Source organism: Pan troglodytes, chromosome 11 (assembly GCF_028858775.2).
Source record: "Pan troglodytes isolate AG18354 chromosome 11, NHGRI_mPanTro3-v2.0_pri, whole genome shotgun sequence".
In the NCBI taxonomy this organism is placed as follows: Eukaryota; Metazoa; Chordata; class Mammalia; order Primates; family Hominidae; genus Pan; species Pan troglodytes.
In genome coordinates this window covers 17,951,122-17,971,870 of record NC_072409.2, presented here as the reverse complement: position 1 = coordinate 17,971,870, position 20,749 = coordinate 17,951,122, and the positions used below count along the sequence as shown (strand labels likewise).

The 20,749-nt window shown below is 43.0% G+C and overlaps 1 protein-coding gene across 16 annotated transcripts in view; it reads right to left on the bottom strand.

Annotated features, from left to right (window-relative positions):
- Positions 1-20,749, bottom strand: part of CDK5RAP2 (CDK5 regulatory subunit associated protein 2) — a 189,363-nt gene that overhangs the window by 78,440 nt on the left and 90,174 nt on the right. For 13 of the 16 annotated variants that reach the window (XR_010148469.1, XM_016960336.4, XM_016960345.4 and 10 more), the window contains 5 exon segments: positions 19,622-19,765; positions 9,658-9,758; positions 4,040-4,170; positions 2,405-2,514; positions 153-290 (listed from right to left, as the gene is read on the bottom strand). Coding sequence is in view for 15 of the 16 variants with exons in the window: in XM_016960336.4 (XP_016815825.3) it covers positions 153-290; positions 2,405-2,514; positions 4,040-4,170; positions 9,658-9,758; positions 19,622-19,765 (624 nt within the window). In the remaining variant the exon portion in view is untranslated. 16 annotated transcript variants of the gene reach the window in all.

Here is a 20,749-nt window from a genome sequence, read left to right as displayed (position 1 = left end):
TAATCACAGCTCACTGCAGCCTCAACGTCCTGGGCCCAAGTGATCCTCCCACCTCAGCCTCCCAAAGTGCTGGGATTACAGGCGTGAGCCACCATACCAAGCCGGTTGTTATATTTTTGTAATCAGCACATGACAACAAAAATGTTTCTTACCTCTGTTTGTTCTGTAGACGCAAGTCTATCTGGAAACCCATTTCCCTGGAAACCCATGCAGGAGAGATCAAAAATGGTTTTCTTCAGGTGCTGGTTGTCTGTATACAGCTCCTTCACTAGCTGTATAAGGTCACTGACCTAGGAGGTAAGAACAGGGAAAAGGCTGTCTACCCAGCAAGAGACTTCAGCTTCCCAGGGCCGCAGCCCCAGACAGCCCTATTAAGCGACTCTTTGGCACCACAGTTACGGGGAATCAGGCTGATTCTAGCCCTCAGGATACCCTGTGCACAGTGACAAAAACACTGGCTTTAACATCTGGCATAACAGTATTTTAATCCCAGAGCCATCACTTCAAGGCAAAAAGATCCTGGGCAAACTGCACAATCTAAGCCCCAGTTTCCTCATCTGTAGCGTTACTACGAGAACTGAACAGGATTGTGGTCACAGTGCACTAAAGTCCCTGGCACGGTCTAAGTGCTCAATGACAGCTAATACTATCTCTCTCTTGCACTTGAGACCCTCTGGAGGAAAAGTCTCCCAAGGCTAAAGTTTCTGAAACTGTATCAGAGTCTTACTTTTCACTAGTGACCTCCTCCTTTGTACACCTATCTGGCAATGCCAGTAATATTAACAGTTGTCAATTATGAAGCAATTTACAGCTACTAAAATACTCCTACAAGCTTTAGTCTATCACTCCTTGCAAAAATCCTGAGGAGGGGAACAGACTAGTGTGTCTCTCTCCATTTTACAACGAGGACATGAAATACAAAGAAATTTAACTGTCCAGAGTCCCACAGCTGGGGTGTCTGGAGAAGTAAATGAGACAGAACAATGGCCGAAGTGCCTAACCATGTGCGAAAGAGCAGCTGCCTCTACACAGGCAGAGTTGGGCCTGGGTCTTGCGAGGCCAGACACAGAAGGAACAAGCAGACACCACCTTGGTTTCCTGCAGGCTTCGAATCCCAATGGCCAGTAATTTTCCAAGGCTTCTTGATGGAAGCGATTATTAGCTCTTCAAATAACATGGAAATTCCCACCCTGAGTACACATAGTAGATATCCAATATATCAAAATATGAAAAAAATTGGATCGAATCCTCAAGGAGGTTCTAGTAGGAAGAACAAGACATTCTGATTTACTAAGTGCCAACCAAGTGAACTACCTCCTGGCCTTACCACAGCCCCAGTAGGCACTAGCAGCAGCTATTATCATCTCTATTTTCTTCATCTTTAAAAACTAACAGCTGCCTCCATACTCCTTGCCCTATTCCTCCCAAAATACCCAAATTTTTATTCTCCTTGCTATTTCTTAGTTCTGTGCCTTAAACAGGCTGTTTTCTCTTTCTCTGCTGAGAAAGTGGAGACCTGGGCAAACTCCGAATTCGTCCTTCGAAACCCACTTCAAGTCTCACTTCTGCTGAGAAGCCTCCCCTGATCAGGTGAGCTCACCCCCCCCATCTCCCATACAGGCAATTAGCCTCTCCTCTGCTATTTCTACACCTTGTACAGCTGCCCATACAGCAACCTTGCACCTCATACTGCAATTACTTGTTTACATACCTGTCTCTTCTATCAGAATGTAAATTATTCCAAGATGGAAACTGAATCTTAGTCACACATACATGATAATTTTATAATAAACTATGCGGTCTCAAACCTCCTATTTCTAAGAATGTTTTTCAGAACCTTGAAACACTAAACCACTCTAACCATGACACTGATCAACACATTGAAGAATCTTCCCAGTTTAAAAAAAGATTTATTGATCAAACCTGGAACGTTATTCATTCAAAATGCATCTATTATTAGTTCCTATATGTGTGCCAGGCAATGGGAAATCAGAAATAAGTAAGACATAATCACTAAGTTTAAGATGTTCACAGCCTAGCAAGGAAATATAGACAAATAACCAGATAATTACAGATCAGTAAGATAAGGACATCGATTTGGATTAGGTACAAAAAAAAGAGGTGAACAGGCTGACGGAAAAGTGGCTAACTCTAAACTGAGGGGCCAGAGAGCTTTTCCTCAAGGAGATCGAGCCTGGCTGGGTTCTCAGGCCTGGGGAGTTTATCAGACACGAGGGAAGGTACTCCAGTTAACGGACACAGGAGGGGCACACACAACAAGGCAGAGGGGACAGGAAGGAAGGAGAGGGGCCTTCAGAATCTTAACCTCTCATGAGGAACCCAAGATACAACAAACAATCTAACAAAAAGAAAAGAAAAGCACTAAAAATTAATAGGTCAATACCTTTTTCTTAAGTTCTTCTTGAGAAAAATGTTCCACTTGAAACCGATTGTTTTCTTCAAGGCAAATACTTAGATAAGATGTTTGATCACTATAAAGTGAAAATGATTCTTCTGCCCAAAAAAGAAAAAAAAAAGGTGGGGAGGGGGAGGAGAAAAAGAATATCAGAAACAGATCCTCCCAAGACTGACCCCAGTGCAATCCATCCAAAGCAATGTGAATCGGGGAGGTGGGGCGGAAGGGAGCATAGTACACAGAGGGGGCTTAAGGCACCACCTTTGGAGCAAAATTAATTTTCCCTTTCTCAACAGGCTGATATTTCAATGTATGGTTTCATCTTAGGCCGTAGGTTTTCACTGTGGCCAACTGTGAATTATAATTTGCATAGCAAGTATTGTGCCTGGAGACCATTCTGAATGGCACAAGAAAATGGTGATTTCAGTTTAAATGAGGGACTGATTCTGTTTAGGGGAAAATGCAGAAAAATTAGATGTGACCCTCAAGGGTAGAACTCAAGGGAGATAAAAGTGTCTGATCATTTTTTTTTTTCTTACTGGCCCCAGAACCCTCATGGGAAACAAGCACACTAAGTGCAGAAAGTGCCTGCTAGTGCTAAGCTAGAAGAATCTCTGGTCACCAATGTAAGGATCTGTTTCCTTTGCAGCAAAGGTCAATTCTAATAGGAAGGGGAGAAGTGGGGGGAGGGGGAAGATGTGTGTATATGTGTACTGAGCAAGGCATATCCACAAACAGTATCTCATTTAACACACACGTGTAAGAGCTGATACATCTAAAATACAGTGCAGAATACTGGAAAGAGCTAGACTTAAAGGAAGATGCCCTGGCTGAAATCTGGGCACGTCAACCCCCAGCTGAGTCTTGGTTTCTTCATCTGTAAAATGAACTTAATACTTACTCTACCTAATGAGATGACTGTGAGGATCACAGGTGAAAAGTTAGGTGCCTAGCACTGTGCCTTGTACACAGCAGATGCTCAAGAGATGTCAAACCTACCACTGTTATTACCAATTTTTACCATATGTGTCAGGCACCGGGCTAGAGATACAGAAGGGAATCAGATACCAACCCAAACTTTAAAGGGCTTAAGTTCTACCAGGGGAGAGGGTCAAATCTTAATATTACTGTGATGAATACAGAAAACATAAGTCCCACAGGACCCTCATCTTGTAGCCCTCCCTTAATGTATATACAGCACTAAAAACAGTGCTTCAACCTGAAACAGCATCTCACCCATATATGTGTGCAGTCTTGGGCTCTCTGCAATAGGTGCTGTGGTAGGCAGTACTCAGATGTTCCGGGCAGTGAGGGCTGCAATTCCCCAAAAAAGGGGATTGCAAGTGCCCAGGGATATTTGGAACTAGAAGTATCAAATGATGCAGAAAACAGTAGAGGCAGCAAGGAAGCAATCCTGCACCTGACCTTCTGCAGAATTTAGTACAACTTACTGGGCTCTTCTACTAGGAAGGCTAACATCAGCGTGGTCACCACAAAAAGGATCTCCAAACGAAACCCCGTGTATACTTCATCCCTTAACAAATATTTAGGACTCTCCTGAAGTTCAGTCCATGCCCTCCAAGTGGAAAAACCAAAGAGAAGCACATAGAATAAAGTGTGTACCTTCCCGCCTCCGAATTTCGCTGATCTGCTCCTCCAAGGTCTTCCGCAAATTCTGATATGAAAGCACATCCTGCTCCAGTTGCTTCCGCAGGGCAAAAATGTTGTTTAACTCAGCCTGCAGGTTGTTGATACTTGGTAAAACAAGACACCAGAAGTTTTAAAACAGACCTATTTGTACTTTTAGATGCAAAGCCCAGAAAGCCTTCCTGTGACTTTTATGTCATTCGTGTTTTTTTTCTGGTTATAAAAGTATATACAGGTTTACTATAGAGAATTTTAAATACAACAGTATAAAGAAAACAAAAATTATCATGCTCCTACTACCAACTAACACACAGCAGACTGTATTTCCTTCCAATCTTTTCCCCTATGCGTAATTTACATGGCTGAAATAATACTAGACATACAATGCTGATATGCATTCCTCACTTCATAATTCCCTATATTTTAGAAATTATTTGCAAAATCATTTTTAATGACTATATAATATTAAACCAGGTGAATGTCCCATCACTTACTTTAACTCATCCCCTATTAGTGGATACCTGGGTCATTTCCAAATTGTTGCTATAGGCGTAACTAGGTGAAAATAATGTAATTCTCCATTCCAGAATGTGTCTCTGTTCTGAACAATGCCCCAAGAGGGCTTGGGTATAGAAAGGGAGGCTCCCCAGGGCCTGAGCGTCACTTGGGCACCCGGGCTTCAGAAGAAAGGGAGACAGAGGACTCCTGCTGTGTTACTCCTCGAAAAAGTCATACTGGAAGTTAAGGGTGGGGGACAGGTGGGAAGAGAAAAAAAAATAAAGGAAGAGTGAGTCAACAATAAGAAGGAGAAAAGGACTAATCTATTAGGGGCCAACAAAACTCCACTGTGGTGGGTTAACCACTCAGAAATGCATAGTATGAGTGGATTTTTATTCTGGGAGAGGAGATGTAGTGCTAAGCTGTACAGAGAGCTTGCATGGACTAGAAGCCCAAAACCCAGAGGAGACCAAGAAAATGCACACCTCCCAGAATGTGCATTAATCTTGGGGAAACCTGTCCAATAGAACTTTCTCCAGTGATGGAAATGTTCTATATCTTCACTGTCAACTACAGTAGCCACTAGCCAAATGTGCCTATTGAGCACTTGAAATGTAGCTAATGTACCAAGGAACTGAACGTTTAATTTTATTAAATTTACAGTAAGTTTAAATGTGAACAGCCACATGGCTAGTGGCTACTGAACTGGACAGTGCAGATCCATAAGAACAGCTTTGGACTCCTGCTGATGTGGAAATGGCAGAGATCAGAACCAGTTAAATCCAGCTCTCAGAAGAACATGGAGACCCCAGCTGACATCTGAATGGCATAAGTAATGCTTCACTGTGCATCTCTGTGCTTAAAGCCTTGTTTGATATCCAGGTTATTTTCTTAAGAAAGATTCCCAGCAATGCAATTACTGGGTCAAAGTATATGAACATCTTTAAGACTACTGAAACACATCAACAAATCAGAAAGGCTTCTTTTTTAGATACCAAGAGATCTATCATTCTCCATCTAGCATCTATGGTTCCCTAAAAATGTCCATCAATGCCATGAAATTATCTGCAAAAAATGAATGAATTTGTGGATTTTTCTAGGGAGAGGGCCTATAAGCTTTCATCAGATTTTTCAAAAGGGATCAATAGCCCCCGAATGGTTAGAGGCAATTGCTCCAAATATGTGTGCCAGACTCCTCAAAGAAGCCCCGCTTCTCCTTCAGAGACTTCCAGCTCCATCCATCGAACTGCACACATAAATCAACACACATTGGAAGGAAAATAAACCATTATGTCTAATCTTCTATGCTTGCTGCTTTGAGGACAGTTCATTGTGAAGCAGTCTTCACGCAAGGGAAAGGGCCCTACTAGCAACTTGTACCTAGTTCCATTTTAAGACAATCATAATGATCAATTTGTAAGGCTGATGAAAAACCTCACAGAGGTGTCACAGCACAGCACTCGCTTGGATGCAGTCGTGCTGCAGAGGCATTTAACCAGGGAGAAAAAAAGAGACTGTTTTAGAGAAGCTCCTGCGATTAGGGCTGGGGAAAGCTAACTGCTTCACTCCCTCTTCCATTTTCTGACAGGGTGAAAAGTACACAGCTGCTGCTCCTGTGTCTGTCATTTATGTTTTCCCAACTTGAGAATCTTTTCAAGGTGTGAGGAGTTGGGAGAACAAAAGGTGCTTCACTCAGAAAAAAACAAAAACCTTCCTCTTCCTGGAAGTGGGGCAGGGCAGACAGGAGCAGAAACAAGGAGTTAGAGAGATCGAAGCCCAAAATAGCACGCCACCACTACTGGGCAAGCCAGTTCAACTAACTGAGTCCTGATTTCCTCACGCAAAATGGGGATAATAATACCTTTGCTTTGCGATTGTGTTGAGGAATAAATGAGATATTACATGGGAAAGACGTTAGGACAGGAGCTAACACATATGAGATGCTCAACAAACATCATTTCCTTCCTTCCACATACTCTAACAACTCCCATACAGAAGACAATATTTATGAGCCAAGATTGCTGATTTTCATGAGTTACAGCAATGATAATCATCTGGAGATGATTTTGCCCCCACCCACCAGGGGACATTTGGCCTTGTCTGGAGACATTTTTGGTTGTTACAACTGGCATGGGAGGATCAGGTGTGCCGACCCTCCCATGGTAGAGGCCGGGGATTGTTAAACATCTTACAAAGCATAGGACATGCCCTCATGACAAAAAAATTATCCAGGCTCAAAGTCTCATACTGCTGAGGCTGAGAAATCCTGAGTTACAGGGAAACTGTGCTAGTCCTCAAGATGGGGAGTGTATCAGCAAGAACCTGGGTTGGGAGCCAAGACGACCTAAGCACTGATAATCCTTCACTGCGGAACACCGGGTGTCTTAGAATGCACATTTCCACTTCTGTAATTTGGGGATCATCCACCAACTTCTAAGTGCTGCTGTGAAGAATAAATAGTAAAAGTGAAAGGATCAGCCACATTCTTGCTCACAATGAGTTTCCTCCCTTCTTGACTTCCCTTTTCAGTTTTAATCACAGTACATCATCTGTCTTCAGGGTCATCCACCTTTCCTGTCAATTTCCAGAGTGAACAGTGCTGGAGTTACAGAAGAGAGCTCTACCTTCCTTAGCCCACATTCTGCCCTCTGGATATGCCAAGGTCTGAGGATTCAAAAACCTCCTGTAAACTAAGTTTATGCATGATGAAATATTGAGACATATGTAAGCTTTTCATGCTGTCATTATTCTTAAGAAATCTTACCATTTACTGAGTGCTTACTACATGCCAGGAAGTATTAGGTCTTTACACAGTGTCCTCTCTAGTTTCAACACAACCCTGTAAAGCAGGTAGACATCTAAGTAAGTAGGTAAGTAGGCAGACCAGCCAATCTCAATTTCACAAACACACTGAGGCTCAGGGTGAGAAATTACTTACCCAAGAGCTCAGGGCTGCCGAGTGGCAGAGCTGAGATGTGGACCTAGGTCTGTCTCCCACTAAATGTATTACAAGTCTGAAGATGAACAGGAAGCCTTTTAAGAAACCTTGTTAGTCCTGGTTAGTCTTTGTTAGTCCGAGTTAGCCCTGACCCGCCTCAGTCCCATCCAAGTTTTCATTCATTAAGAAAGAGCCTGTGAAACTTGGGAGCCCCTCATGAAGCTGAGAAGACTCAGGAGCAACCATATCCACCCACAAGGCCTCTCAGTACCCAGAATCAACCTGGCTCCTACCCAGAGAAGCTGCGCAATTGAAATGAAATGTGTCCACTCCCTCTGTGAGTTTCCACACATGACTCAACCCCCAGTGCCCCCCACTGCTCGCTCCCACCGCCCACCTCCCCCAACACCACTCGCCAAGTGAAAATGACCAGCAGCTGAGGTTTCTTGAAAAAACTCACTTTCAGAGAGTGACGCCTACTCCCAGAATTTCAGCAGCATGTTTTCATTTTCCCTAAACTCATTTCCTATGAAAAAATCTGGAAATTATCTCATAATTTAGAAGATCAACATGGCAGGGAGGGGCATTCCTGCACAGAACATTTCCCAAATGCCTACTCTGTACCAGGCCCTGGGGAGCAGAGACAGTAAGGTGGGACCCCTGCCCTGAGGGAGCTCCAACACAGGTGAGGAGGCAGAGCAGGCACAGACGGCTACAGAAGGTGACCTCCCCACGCAGGGCAGAAACACAGAGAGGCAACTGTTTTGGGGATTAGCTGGGCCGCCTGACAAAGGTAACATTCAAGCTAAATTCTAAAGGACTGGGAGGAGACAAAGTAGGGGAAAGGTTGGGAATAGAAGGGTAGGAAACACAGGTGAAGGTACAGGCAGGAACACACAGCCCAGGGAACGATAAAGAGCTCGCTATGGTAAGAGCAGAGGACATATGAGAGGGAGAAATGAGGGGTGATTCTTTTTTAACTTTTCATTATAGAAAATTTTAGACATATACAAAAGGAAAAAAAAAAAAAAAACTACTGTAATGAACCTCTCCCCCATCTACACATACCCCAGCCCCAACAATCAGAGAGCCAGGGCCAATCTTGTTCTTTTGATATCCCCACCCACTTCCTCAGCTTCTGCACTGTTTGGAAATGAATCCCAGACGACATATCCTTTCAGCTGTACCCATCCCACTGTGTAGAGAGCGGTGACCAACACTTGTAATCCCAGCACTTTGGGAGGCGGAGGTGGGTGGATCCTGAGGTCAGGAGATCGAGACCATCCTGGCTAACATGGTGAAACACCATCTCTACTAAAAATGCAAAAAATTAGCCGGGCGTGGTGGTACGTGCCTGTAGTCCCAACTACTTGGGAGGCTGAGGCAGGAGAATCGCTTGAACCCGGGAGGCGGAGGTTGCAGTGAGCCAAGATCCTGCCACTGCACTCCAGCCTGGGCAACAGAGCAAGACTCCGTCTCAAAAAAAAAAAAAAAAAGGACTTCTCAATTTTGAGAAGTCCCTGAGGCCAACCCTGTGTGTACAGACACATGGACAGAGGCCCAGAGCAGCACTTGCCTGTGGACACAGAGCTAGAAAGTGGGAGAGTCAGGGCTAGAACAAGGCCTCTATCCTAGAGTTGGCTCTCCCCACCACACCTTGCTGGCAGCAACTCATTTCAGCAATTCTGCAAAGATAGGGAGACTTGTTTGAGTCCCAGGGTTCTGTCACTTGACATCTGTGTGACTGAGCAAGTCACTTACCCTATCTTAGTTTTCATGACCTTATAGAAAACACAGGGATAGCATTATTATTACTTCACAGAAAGGCTGTGAGGATCATATGAGATAATACACATAGAAGCACTTTCTAAATATATAATAAAGTATTTTTAAAACCTGAGTAATCATGATTTTAAAACCTGAGTAATCAATTTTGTTGCCAAAAATCAGACAATTCTTGATAGAAAACAGGTATATGTGACCATCAAATAGGGCAGTCGCCACCCAAGCTTTATAAGCTCCATAAGCAAACTGGCAGGGCTTTGCTGCCTTAGAGATCAGCACTGATTGAAAGGGTGTGTGCGTGTATGCGTGCGTGCGTGCGTGCGTGTGTGTGTGTTTGCATTCAGATGTGTGATGTCCAGACAGAAACCCTTACCTGTCTGATTCCTGCAGAGATTTGACCAGATGGGTATAGATGTCCTGCTCTTTCTTTAAGACCTGAATCAGCTCTTCATAGTCTGATGATTGTTTCTTTTCCTGGAAATGACAATGGGCATTTGACATTAAGGAAAGAATTTTGAAAGAGTACATCCTTATATTATGCAAACATATGTAGCTAGTCCCAGTTTTTAAAATCAAACGAAGGTGAGAGAGGCCCTGTGCCTGGCTCTGGCTCAGGCCACAGTCAGAGAGCACCACCTTCAGGAGGAGTGAGGAATGACTGCCCATCACTCATCCCAGAACAAAGCAGAGAGCTGAGCTTCCAATACTGCTTCCAACAGCTGCTAGGAAGACGCACCAGTTATGGGATTAGCCCATCATGAGTCTGTCATCCCTCAGAGCTGCTGTTCATCGTTTTTAAAACACTGCAAAAAAAATATCTCTCCATATTCACTGTTGCTCCAAAGAAGAGAAATTCACAAACCAAAACCTGGCAAGTACTGGGGACTAGGGATTTAGTTACAGTCAAGTAGAAGAGGTCAACTGAGGTATTCTTGGGAGGCATCCAGAACACAGTGATGATGAAGAAATCTGAGTTGGATCTCTGCCACTTACTGGAGGTATGATCTTGGGTAAGTAGCTTAACAAAACTCTATGAGCTTCAGTCTCCTCATTTATGAAATGTGGATGTCATTTTATGAATTCACATTCACAAATGTGAAATTTTTTAATGTTCAAAATTTGGTTCTGCCACCTACCAGTTCTGAGACTCTGGGAAGTTACTTACTAGGAGCCTTGGTATTCTCACCTGTAAAACTGGTGGACAATTACCACTGCCTTATGGAGTTACAGAGCAGATGAAAGATAAATTGCGTACTGTAAGGAACCAGGGATACCTGGAGAAATGGCTGATTCCCGTATTAGGACAAGGAAAATCAGGAACAATAAAAGATATGTGTATAGCATTTTATTGTGCCAAAAAATGAGGAAGTGCTTATAGAACAGTGGTTGCCAGGGGCTGGAGGGATGAGGATATGGGAGATGTTGGTGAAAGGGAACAAAGTTTTAGTTACGCAAGATGAATAAATTCCAGAGATGTAATATACAGCATGATAACTATACGTAACAATACCCTGGCCAGGCACAGCGGCTCACACCTATAATCCCAGCTCTGTGGGAGGCCAAGGCTGGAAAATCACTTGAGGCCCGGAGTTCAAGACCAGCCTGGGCAACATAGTGAGACCCCCGCCTCTACCAAAAAGTAAAAGATAAAAACATTCGCTGGATATGGTGGCATGCACCTATAGTCCCAGCTATTTGGGAGGCTAAGACAGGAGGATCCCTTGAGCCCAGAAGTTTGAGACTGCAATGAGCTAGGATCATACCACTGCACTGAAGCCTGGGCAACAGAGCAAGACCCTGAAATAACAAACAAACAAACAAAAAATACTGTATTTTACACTTGAAATGTGCCAAGAGGGTAGATTTTAGGTTTTTTCATCACACAAAAAAAGGTAACAATGTGAGATGATCGATATGCCAATTAATTTGATTATGGTGATCATTTCACAATGTATATATATATATATCCAAACATCTAGTGTACCTTAAATACATGCAATTTTAATTTGTCAATTATAACTCAAAGCTGAAAAAAATTTTAAAGAAATGCTTAAATAATGATGGAATGTTGTCAAAAGGACACACAGACCCAGTTTGGAAAGGCTCCCACAAGCCAAATCTGGGATGATTTGAGCATTGAAATAATGAGTAATGGTTTATAACCCACTGATAATAACTGATAGTAACAGACTATAACCCACCAAATAAAACAGGAATTCATAAATCCATACTGATATGAATAGGAGGGAAAAAGAGTAGGTTTTTCTTTAGAGAAAAATGATGATGACTAATAAATGTAAAAAGAATAATGGAATTAGAAAAATCACCCTTCGCCAACCATCACAGTAATAAATAATTCAGCCAAGAAACACAAAAGGATGCTAAAACTAGTAGGTAAAAGTCAAGATGTTTACATAGACTCAAAACACCTCCCCCAAAATACTTATTAAATACAAAGGGAAAAAAGCATAACTAGACAGTCAAGACACCTGGCAGACACTACCTTGATAAAGTTATCAAAGTTAGCATGGCCAATAATGGGGCAAATCCAACTGTGTACCATCAGACAGGACACAATGAGAAGAACATAGCATCGCTACTGTGATATTCCTGCCAAAGATGCATAAACTGAATCTAATCAGCAAGAAAACACCAGACAAACAACCCAAACTGAAGGGACATTCTATGGTATAACTGGCCCAGGCACTTCAAAAGTGTCAAGGTTATGAAAGTCAAGGAAAGATTTTAGAACTGTTCCAAACTAAAGACTAAAGAATCAAGATTATTAAATGCAAGGCATGATCCTGAATAGGATCCTTTCACTACAAAGGGTGTTATTGAGACAACTGATGAAATTCAAATGAGTCTGAGGATTAGAAGGTAGCAATGAAGGAAATCAGTCCAGGCTAATTTCCTGGTTGTAGTGGCTGGGCTGAGGTTATACAGGAGAATGTTCCTGTTTACAAGAAATATACACTAGCACATTCAGAGGGGACAAGGCTTCACATTGGCAACTTTCTCTCAGAAGGCTCAGAAAAAAATACAATCCTTTATTTTTGTATTTTTCTACAAATTTAAAACTATTTCAAAATAAGAAAAAATGTTAAAATAAAGTTAATGCATACAGAATATCCAGCATGATGCCTAGCACCAACTAAATGCTCTCTAAATGCTGGAGGCGGATGTTCAGTCCGTCAAGAAATTGGGGCTGCAAACGGCCTTTGTAGTTCACATTGACTTGTGTTTTCTCCTAAAGCTAAGATATACCACCTACGACAGGGGTTTTCAACTTGATTAAAACTTACAGGCTGTAGGAATATGAGCAAGGGAAAAAAATTACATCCCTATTTCCGCTAACCTCTAACTGAAATTTAGCATTACCTTCAATTATGAATTGAAGGAATACTGCTATTGCTACAAACCATAGTAATACTAGTGGTATTACCTTGACTTTGTCATCAAAAGAAATAGTTATTTTGTATATGTTGCAGATATCTCAAAATATTCATTCTTATCACTACTTCATAGCTACGGTAGTTACTTATACTCACCACCACATCTTACTATTTAACATATTAATAAAGAAGCATCATTTCCATAGCATAATTTTTTTATATTTTGATAACCTAATTTCAAAATATTTGGTTTCCTTTAGTATCCTACACATATATTGTATGCATTTAAACATTTTTTCAAGATAGGGGTCTCTGGCTTCAGTAGATTGCCAAAAGGATGCAGAGGGCAAGAAAGGTGAAGAAGCCCTGATCCAGGAGAATACTGTTGTGCTTCCAATCCTGACAAAACAAGGCCAAGGCACCACCTGCCAATTAAAGCTTTTAAATGCTAAACCACCAGTCTGGTCATGATAAGTTAGTCATCCAGACTGCTGGAAATGTCAGGCCCTTTTGTAAATCATGCCACATGTCACTGGCACAAGGAGTTCCCAAATGCCTTTTGTACACAACAACAGTATCATGTGGGATTCTCTCAGCTCCCACCTGCACACAACCACGTGTGCAGCCAGAGGACCTCAGAGAAGAGTGGGGAGGATTTAAAGAGGACATGAAAACCAAGGAGGCTCTCCAGGGCCAGTGTGTCAGCCACCATGCTAAGTGCTTTCCAGGCATTTTCTCATTTAATCTTCACAATGACCCAATGTGCTTACGTGTTACTACACTCCCCATTTTAGAGATGAGGAAACTGTGACACACAAGGCTGTTCATGGTCAAGGTCAGGATGGTGAGGCCAGGTGTGGGCTTCAAGTCCCATGCTCTTCAGCCCACCCATCACTGCCCCATAATAGATGCCTTAAATATAATGCATCTGGGTGCTTGGCAAGGGTAACATCATCACTGTCAGCCACATAAAGGTCAGCCAAAGAAAATAAGAAAAGCCAGTGACAAAATAAGAAAATCTATTGTTTCTTGAGCACCTAACATGAGAGGCAGTGATGATTAAGAGTGTGTGACTTTATGAACCATGCGACCTTGAACAAGTTACTCAACTTCTCTGTATGTCAATATTGTTTTCTTTTTTTTTTTTTTTTTTTTTTTTTTGAGATGGAGTCTCTCTCTGTCTCCCAGGCTAGAGTGCAGTGACGCACTCTCTGCTCAATGCAACCTCCACCTCCCAGGTTCAAGCAATTCTCCTGCCTTAGCCTCCCAAGTAGTTGGGACCACAGGCGCACACCGCCACACTCGGCTAATTTTTTGTATTTTAGTAGAGACGGGGTTTCACCGTGGTGCCCAGGATGGTCGCGAACTCCTGAGCTCAGGCAATCCGCCCGCCTGGGCCTCCCAAAGTGCTGGGATTACAGGCGTGAGCCACCGTGCCGGGCCTGTATGTCAATATTCTTACCTCTAAGTAGTGGTAATAATTCTACATATGTCCTGGAGCGTTAAAGAGATTAAATGAATTAATCCAGACAAAGTTCTCAGAATGATGCCCGGCTCGAGGCAAACACTTGATATATGTCAGCTGTTACTATTATTCTTATGCTCCAAGTGCTATACTAGCTACCAACATATTATCTCTAGTTGCCACAGCATTCCAGGGAACTTCCCATTTTTCAGATGATGAAACTGACTCTCTGAGAGCAGAAGTAACTTGTTTGAGTCCACTAAGCTAGTAACTGCTACAGTCAGAATTTGTGCTTAAGTATGTAACTTCAAAGCCAACCAAGAAAGGTTGGGGAAAAAAAACAATAAACATGGATTTCTGATGGATGGCACAGAGACTCCAGGAATGTATGTATGTGGGACCCAGTATCTTAACAGGACCTCTGCAGGCTGGCTCTTAGTCCTAGAGAAGGACAGCCCACTGCCTGCCACACCAGGGCCTGGATATCAGTTCAGGCTCTTTTCTTCTTTCTGGCAGCTATTCCAAAGATTCCTCGGAATTTTCAGGCCACCATTCTCCTCAGCTCCTGCCCTCCTCCCTTCCTCCTGCCCTTCCAACTCAGTGGAACTGGGAAATCCCTCCATCAGAGTCCCAGGGGGAATGCCTATCCCCTGAGACCCAGTGCTGTCATTTACCACTATCCACTGGCACACTCCAGGGCACTTCACAGGATCTGCTCAGGCCAAACCTCATCAGCAAGCCCTTCTTTGACTGATAAAGATGCCCTCCTCCAGCCCCCAGAGCTGGCGTGCCAGCCACCTGTTTACAAGGCTGAGGGCTCCTGGCAAGCACCAGTGTCCTGAGCCAGGCACAGTGTCTGGCACAAATCAAACGCTGCCACAAATACTTGCTAAACTGATGATTAAGTAGGTAAGAGGGGAACTCAGAGACCGATATGAATCTTAAGAGAAGAGATTCCTGGGGATATTTTGCATAATGGAAGTCAGACTGAGTCAAAGTCTTCCTAGAAGCAAATTGCTTACCCATGTTAAATAAATGAACTCTTTGAAGCCATTTGGGTCCCATTTCATCAATCACCTATTCCCCTGCGTTGAATCATGCCCCATTAGAATGAAGTCATTTGGCTCCCTCAGCAGAGCTGACAAACCAGTAGATCTCCTCGGCACACAGGCAGGCAGCCAGGCTGCCCAAAGGGGAGTCATGAGAAGCACCTGCTCAGCAACAGCAACCAACCCCCAGTCTCCCCTCTCCACCCAGCCCCTCCAAACAAAAAGCAACCCAGACAGGAGGCCTCTCAGTGCAGAGAAGACTCATCACTGCCACAGATCTGCTGTGTGTCTGGCTCTGTGATGTGTTCTCCACGGCCCTTGGAATGACCACCCCGCTCACCGCATTCCCCTGCCTCACCTGAGAACTGTCCCTAAAACACAGGGGTGAGTCCCAGGAAGACTCCTCTCCTTTGTGAGCCAGGCCCTGGGCCCACTTGCTAAACTAGTACAGTTCTCTCCCAGGTTTAATCTCCCAGGTTTAAATCTCCCAGATATTTAAACCAAGACACCAGACAGCTGGGAGTCTCTGGGTCTGTGTCATGTCAACAACAGAGCCCTAGAGTCTGGGACTCAGTTGAGGTCCATGGTGCTGCCCCAGTTTCACCCTCCCCAAAGTATGGCTGCTCAAGTCTTGCCTGGCATTTGTGACAGCCTCAAGTCTGCTCCCAATCAATATTCCCTTTCATGGTGGTTGTGCTCAAACTACCCAATGTGGGGTTCTATGGCTTGCAACCAAAAGAATCTTAACTAATCCACTTCCACTATTTCTAATCCTCTCAAAAGGCAGGCATGTAATTGCCCACTTCACAGATTAGGAAAGTGAGTTTCAGAGGCATTAAGTGAGTTGCCCAAGATCACAGAGCTAGTGAGTAGTAGGACTGGCATTCTGACACCAAAGCCGGGCATTTTCTACTTTACCATAGTTTCCTTAATGACTTGAAGGAAACACATGTAATGTGCAGACCACATCTAAAGAGACAGCAGACATGTAAGGAGAATGCTTAATGGATCACTTCTTGGTAATCAAGGCAATTTAGAGGCCTGGTAGATAGATGGTGTCTATTTCAGTAGCTTTGTCACAGCCCTGCAACAAAGACATTAATTTTAATACTCTGAAAATTCAGCAGCGATGTCCCAACCATGCCAATAACCAAGCCATGAATCTCCGGCTGCAGTCAGTTAAATATGGTCAGTGTGTTTCACTCTCTATTCTTCAATTCCCTAGTCATCTAGCATTGATTCTCAGGATCACACAATGATTAGAAGGAAAACAGACTGCCCAGAGTCTATGGAGACATGATCACAGCCTCAAGTTCTTTCTAGAAATGGGGAGAGGATAAATTCTAAACCAACACAAAATAGCCAAGGGCACAGCAGAATAAATTCACATTTTCTACAAAGAAAGAACTACAATCTGAAAAGCACACCTTTCTTGGGGCCGGGGGAGTGGGGGGTACAACTGTAAGGCTGCAACAGTTGGGATTTCTTAAAGTGACACCAGAAATTTACAATTCTTAAGTGATCACTTAAAATTCCTTTGTTGCTGTTGTTTTGTTTTTTTAAAGAGACTGGGTCTCAGCCAGGCGCAGTGGCTCATGCCTGTAATCCCAGCAATTTGGGAGGATGAGGCAGGTGGATCATTTGAGGTCAGGAGTTTGAGACCAGCCTGGCCAACGTGGTGAAACCCTGTCTCTACCAAAACTACAAAAAAATTAGCCAGGCATGGTGGCACATGCCTAGAATCCTAGATACTCGGGAGGCTGGGGTGGGAGAATCACTTGAACCCAGGAGGCAGAGGTTGCAGTGAGCCAAGGTCATGCCACTGCACTCCAGCCTGGGTAACAGAGCAAGACTCTGTCTCAAAAAATAAATAAATAAATAAAGAGACTGGGGCTCACTCTGTGACCCAGGCTGGAGTGCAGTGGCACAATCATAGTTCACTCCAGCCTCAAATTCCTGGGCTCAGGCAATCCTCTTGAGTAGCTGGGACTATAGGCGTGCACCACTGTGCCAACCTAATTTTTATAATTTTTTTTTTTTTTTTTTTTTTGTAGATACTGGGGTCTCACTATGTTGCTCAGACTGGTCTCCAACTCCTGGCCTCAAGCAATCCTCCTGTCTCAGCCTCCCACAATGCTAGGATTACAGGTGTGAGCTATGATGCCTGGCCAGTAAATCTCTATCTACAATTTGCAATTCATCTTGTAGAACACTATTAAAGCCTTTGCTAAAATACTTAGGTATCTGACACAGTTATTTAGATATCACCGGGATCTGAATATTACCAAAATGCCCAGCTAGTAACTTTACATTTGTGGTCATGCGAAGTACATCACCCAGCACAAAAAAACTAAAAACAAAATGATAAAACTGAAATTAGATTTTAAAATACCCAACCTGTCCAATAAATTTATAAACATTTTGTTCAACATTTAGATACTTTTTTTTTTTTTTGAGAGGAGTCTCGCTCTGTTGCCAGGCTGGAGTGCAGTGGCACGATCTCAGCTCACTGCAACCTCTGCCTCCGGGGTTCAAGCAATTCTCCTGCCTCAGGCTCCTGAGTAGCTGGGATTACAGGCATGTGCCACCACACCCAGCTAATTTTTGTATTTTTAGTAGAGACGGGGTTTCACCATATTGGCCAGGATGGTCTCGATCTCTTGACCTTGTGATCCACCTGCCTCGGCCTCCCAAAGTGCTGGGATTACAGGAGATACTTTTTATATGACTAAAATGTGATTCAAAATAGCATTTTAGTTTAACTAACTTAATATATTCAAAGTAATGAAGATATTTCCAACTAAAATAACCTGATGAGCTGCTATCTTGGTGTGAAACAGACTGTGCCTTATATTAAGGTTAATGTGAATCTTAGCCAACTAAAGTTGGTCAAAATCTAACTAAATGCTAGTTAGAATCACAAAATATTAGCCCTCTGAGATTTAGTTATAAGACTTGCCCCAGGTTACGTAAGTGAAATGACAGAGTCGACAGAGAGAAATCCAGGTCTCCAGATTGCTGGCCCAGCCCAAGGGCTCCATAAGTCCATGCTGACGTTCTCAAGAGAAACAGCAAAATGCAAATACACAAACAGTCAGAATTAAGAAACAGCTCCAACTGTTCAGCCAATGATACCCCCAGGACAAGCTCTGATACTGAGCAGATACACAGCACAGTGGCTAGCACTGGTTGCTAATATACTGAAATACTTCCACACCAGTTGGAAAATAAACCCTGGTCCATCCACTCCAACCACCCTAGCTGCCCTGGTCCCTCCCTAGGGACCTCCCCATGAGGTCCCTAGTAGTTTTTAAACTACAGGGTTGGTGCCTGGCACAGGAGCAGGCATCCAGGTCCCCACTCCAGCCCTAGTGCCCGAGTCTTTTCTGAAGGCTGATGCCCATGTTGTACCAGTTGTTAATTATTTTGAGAATCACCCTTCACAAACCTGCAAGTCACAATCAGAGCCATTCATCAGAAAACTAATTTGCATAAGAGTTCTCTATCTTCCAAATGTATGAACTTAATTTAAGCCAGGTTTTTCTTTTAAAAAAAAAAAAAAAAAAAAAACCTGGCCTACAGTTAATTCTTTTCCTTTCCCACATCTGGCTGCCTGGTTGCATTATTCATTCATTCACTCAACAAATATTTACACAGCCAGGCAACAGGCTGAACATTGGGATTCGGAACATGTGCCAGTTCCCTACCCCAGAAGTGCCTGCCCATGGTGCTGTACAGGAGCCCAGGTGAGGGGAAGTAGAAAGGTGGATCCTATAACTCCAACACACAGAGTAAGTGCCATGATGGAGGGATGTGTAAAGTGCTGTGAACCAGAGGAAAACGGGACCACACTACTAAGCAGGATCAGGAAAGACTCCAGAGAGAAGGTGACACTAAGATGGCACCTGCAGAGATGTTCAGGAGTTAGCATGTAAACAAGGAGGGAAAAATCATTCCAGGCAGATGGAACTACATACACAAAGGCACAGAGAGGTACAAACATGGTGTTTTCAGGAATCTATAAGAAATTTGCTATTGCTGGCGACGAAAGAAAATGAGATTGGAAAGTTGATTTGGGGCCAGATAAGGAAGGGCCTGCTGTGCCATTTTCTGTGTGAATTTAAATAGGAACACTTACGAAACACTTGGGATTACATAGTTAAGAGGTGAGCCCTGATAGAGCAAATGAGGCTTCTGGTTTAACAAGCTATGATTTCTCAGTTTCGTGTGCAGTGCAAAGACTAATATTCATTGAAGGATATTAATCTGTAACGTGGTAGGCTAAGAACTCCTCCTCCTACCTGCTGTAGGCTCAGTTACCAACAAGAAGGCATTTGAGGATCTCTAGATCAAAGGAGTTATCAAATATGTTTCAAAAAAGTGTATGAATCCATTCGCATGTGAATGTCCAATTTCAGTCAAGCTTACCTTAGAGAAGATGGTTTTGCTGCCTGGTGGCTGTTGAGAAGAGCACTTTTCTGTTATTAAGCTTTCACTCCTGAGCTCAAGATCCTCTGCAGCCATTAAATAGTGGTTCTGCTGTATTACTTCCAAATCTTTTTCATTGAATTTCTAATGAAATAAAACAAATTCTAAGGAAGTTGTCATCAAGAAAAAAAATATTAAGAAACTGTCCCAAACTCCTTAAGGAAAAATATTTTATTTTTTCATAATACTCCTATATCCCCTACATAATTTTCATCATTCCAAAATACTAGGCAATTACAAAACTGTCATGCAACTCCATTTCTATGCTATTACAACTTGCAGAATAGCTGAATGCCAGCAAAGCAGAGCCAAGGATGGTCGCAGTCGCTACAAGCCATCCTCGCTCGCCACCACTGTGACTACCTTCCAGTGGGTGTGGAGGACAAAGCCAGGCTCTGACCCAACAGACCTGGTTCCAAACCTAGGTTCATCCTGCTCAGGGTGCGATCTGCTTCCAGTCCTGCAGGCTTATGGGGATGATTACAAGACTTGCACACCAAAACCCAATGAAGACTTAGTCTCTCTTGAAATGTTACAAATTTGATAAAACTTGAACTGTCCATATCCAAAAGGAGATCTGACTTCCAGGAAAAAAAGCCAAGACTGCAAATACTGCTTTAGGGTCTGGTCACATGTGAAAGGCTCCTTCATGATCACACACGATACGATTCCACTGGCTGAACCCTTCAGAAGATCTAACATTCAACAACACAACAGGACCGGAGACCATATCTCTAGTCTTCTGCATGGAATCTATTCCTAACTATTTAAAATCCTAGTAACTCCTGAACTAGGATTCTGTCCACTCTTGTCAAATATTAAGGGTAAGAACCACATCATATTCCTAAGCACCTAGCAGAATTAATTTATCCTTTCAAATTTTTATAAGAAATTAGGTGAACACAAACAAAAAAATTAGAGGCAATTCTTTATAAAAACCCATTGAACTGTAATAGAACTAGGAATCAAATAACCAATACTGACTTTCTAGAATTGTCACAATACAGTTGTGCTTAAATGACACTATTCATTTTCATTTTTCTAAAGTCCAATTATAGATATATATAG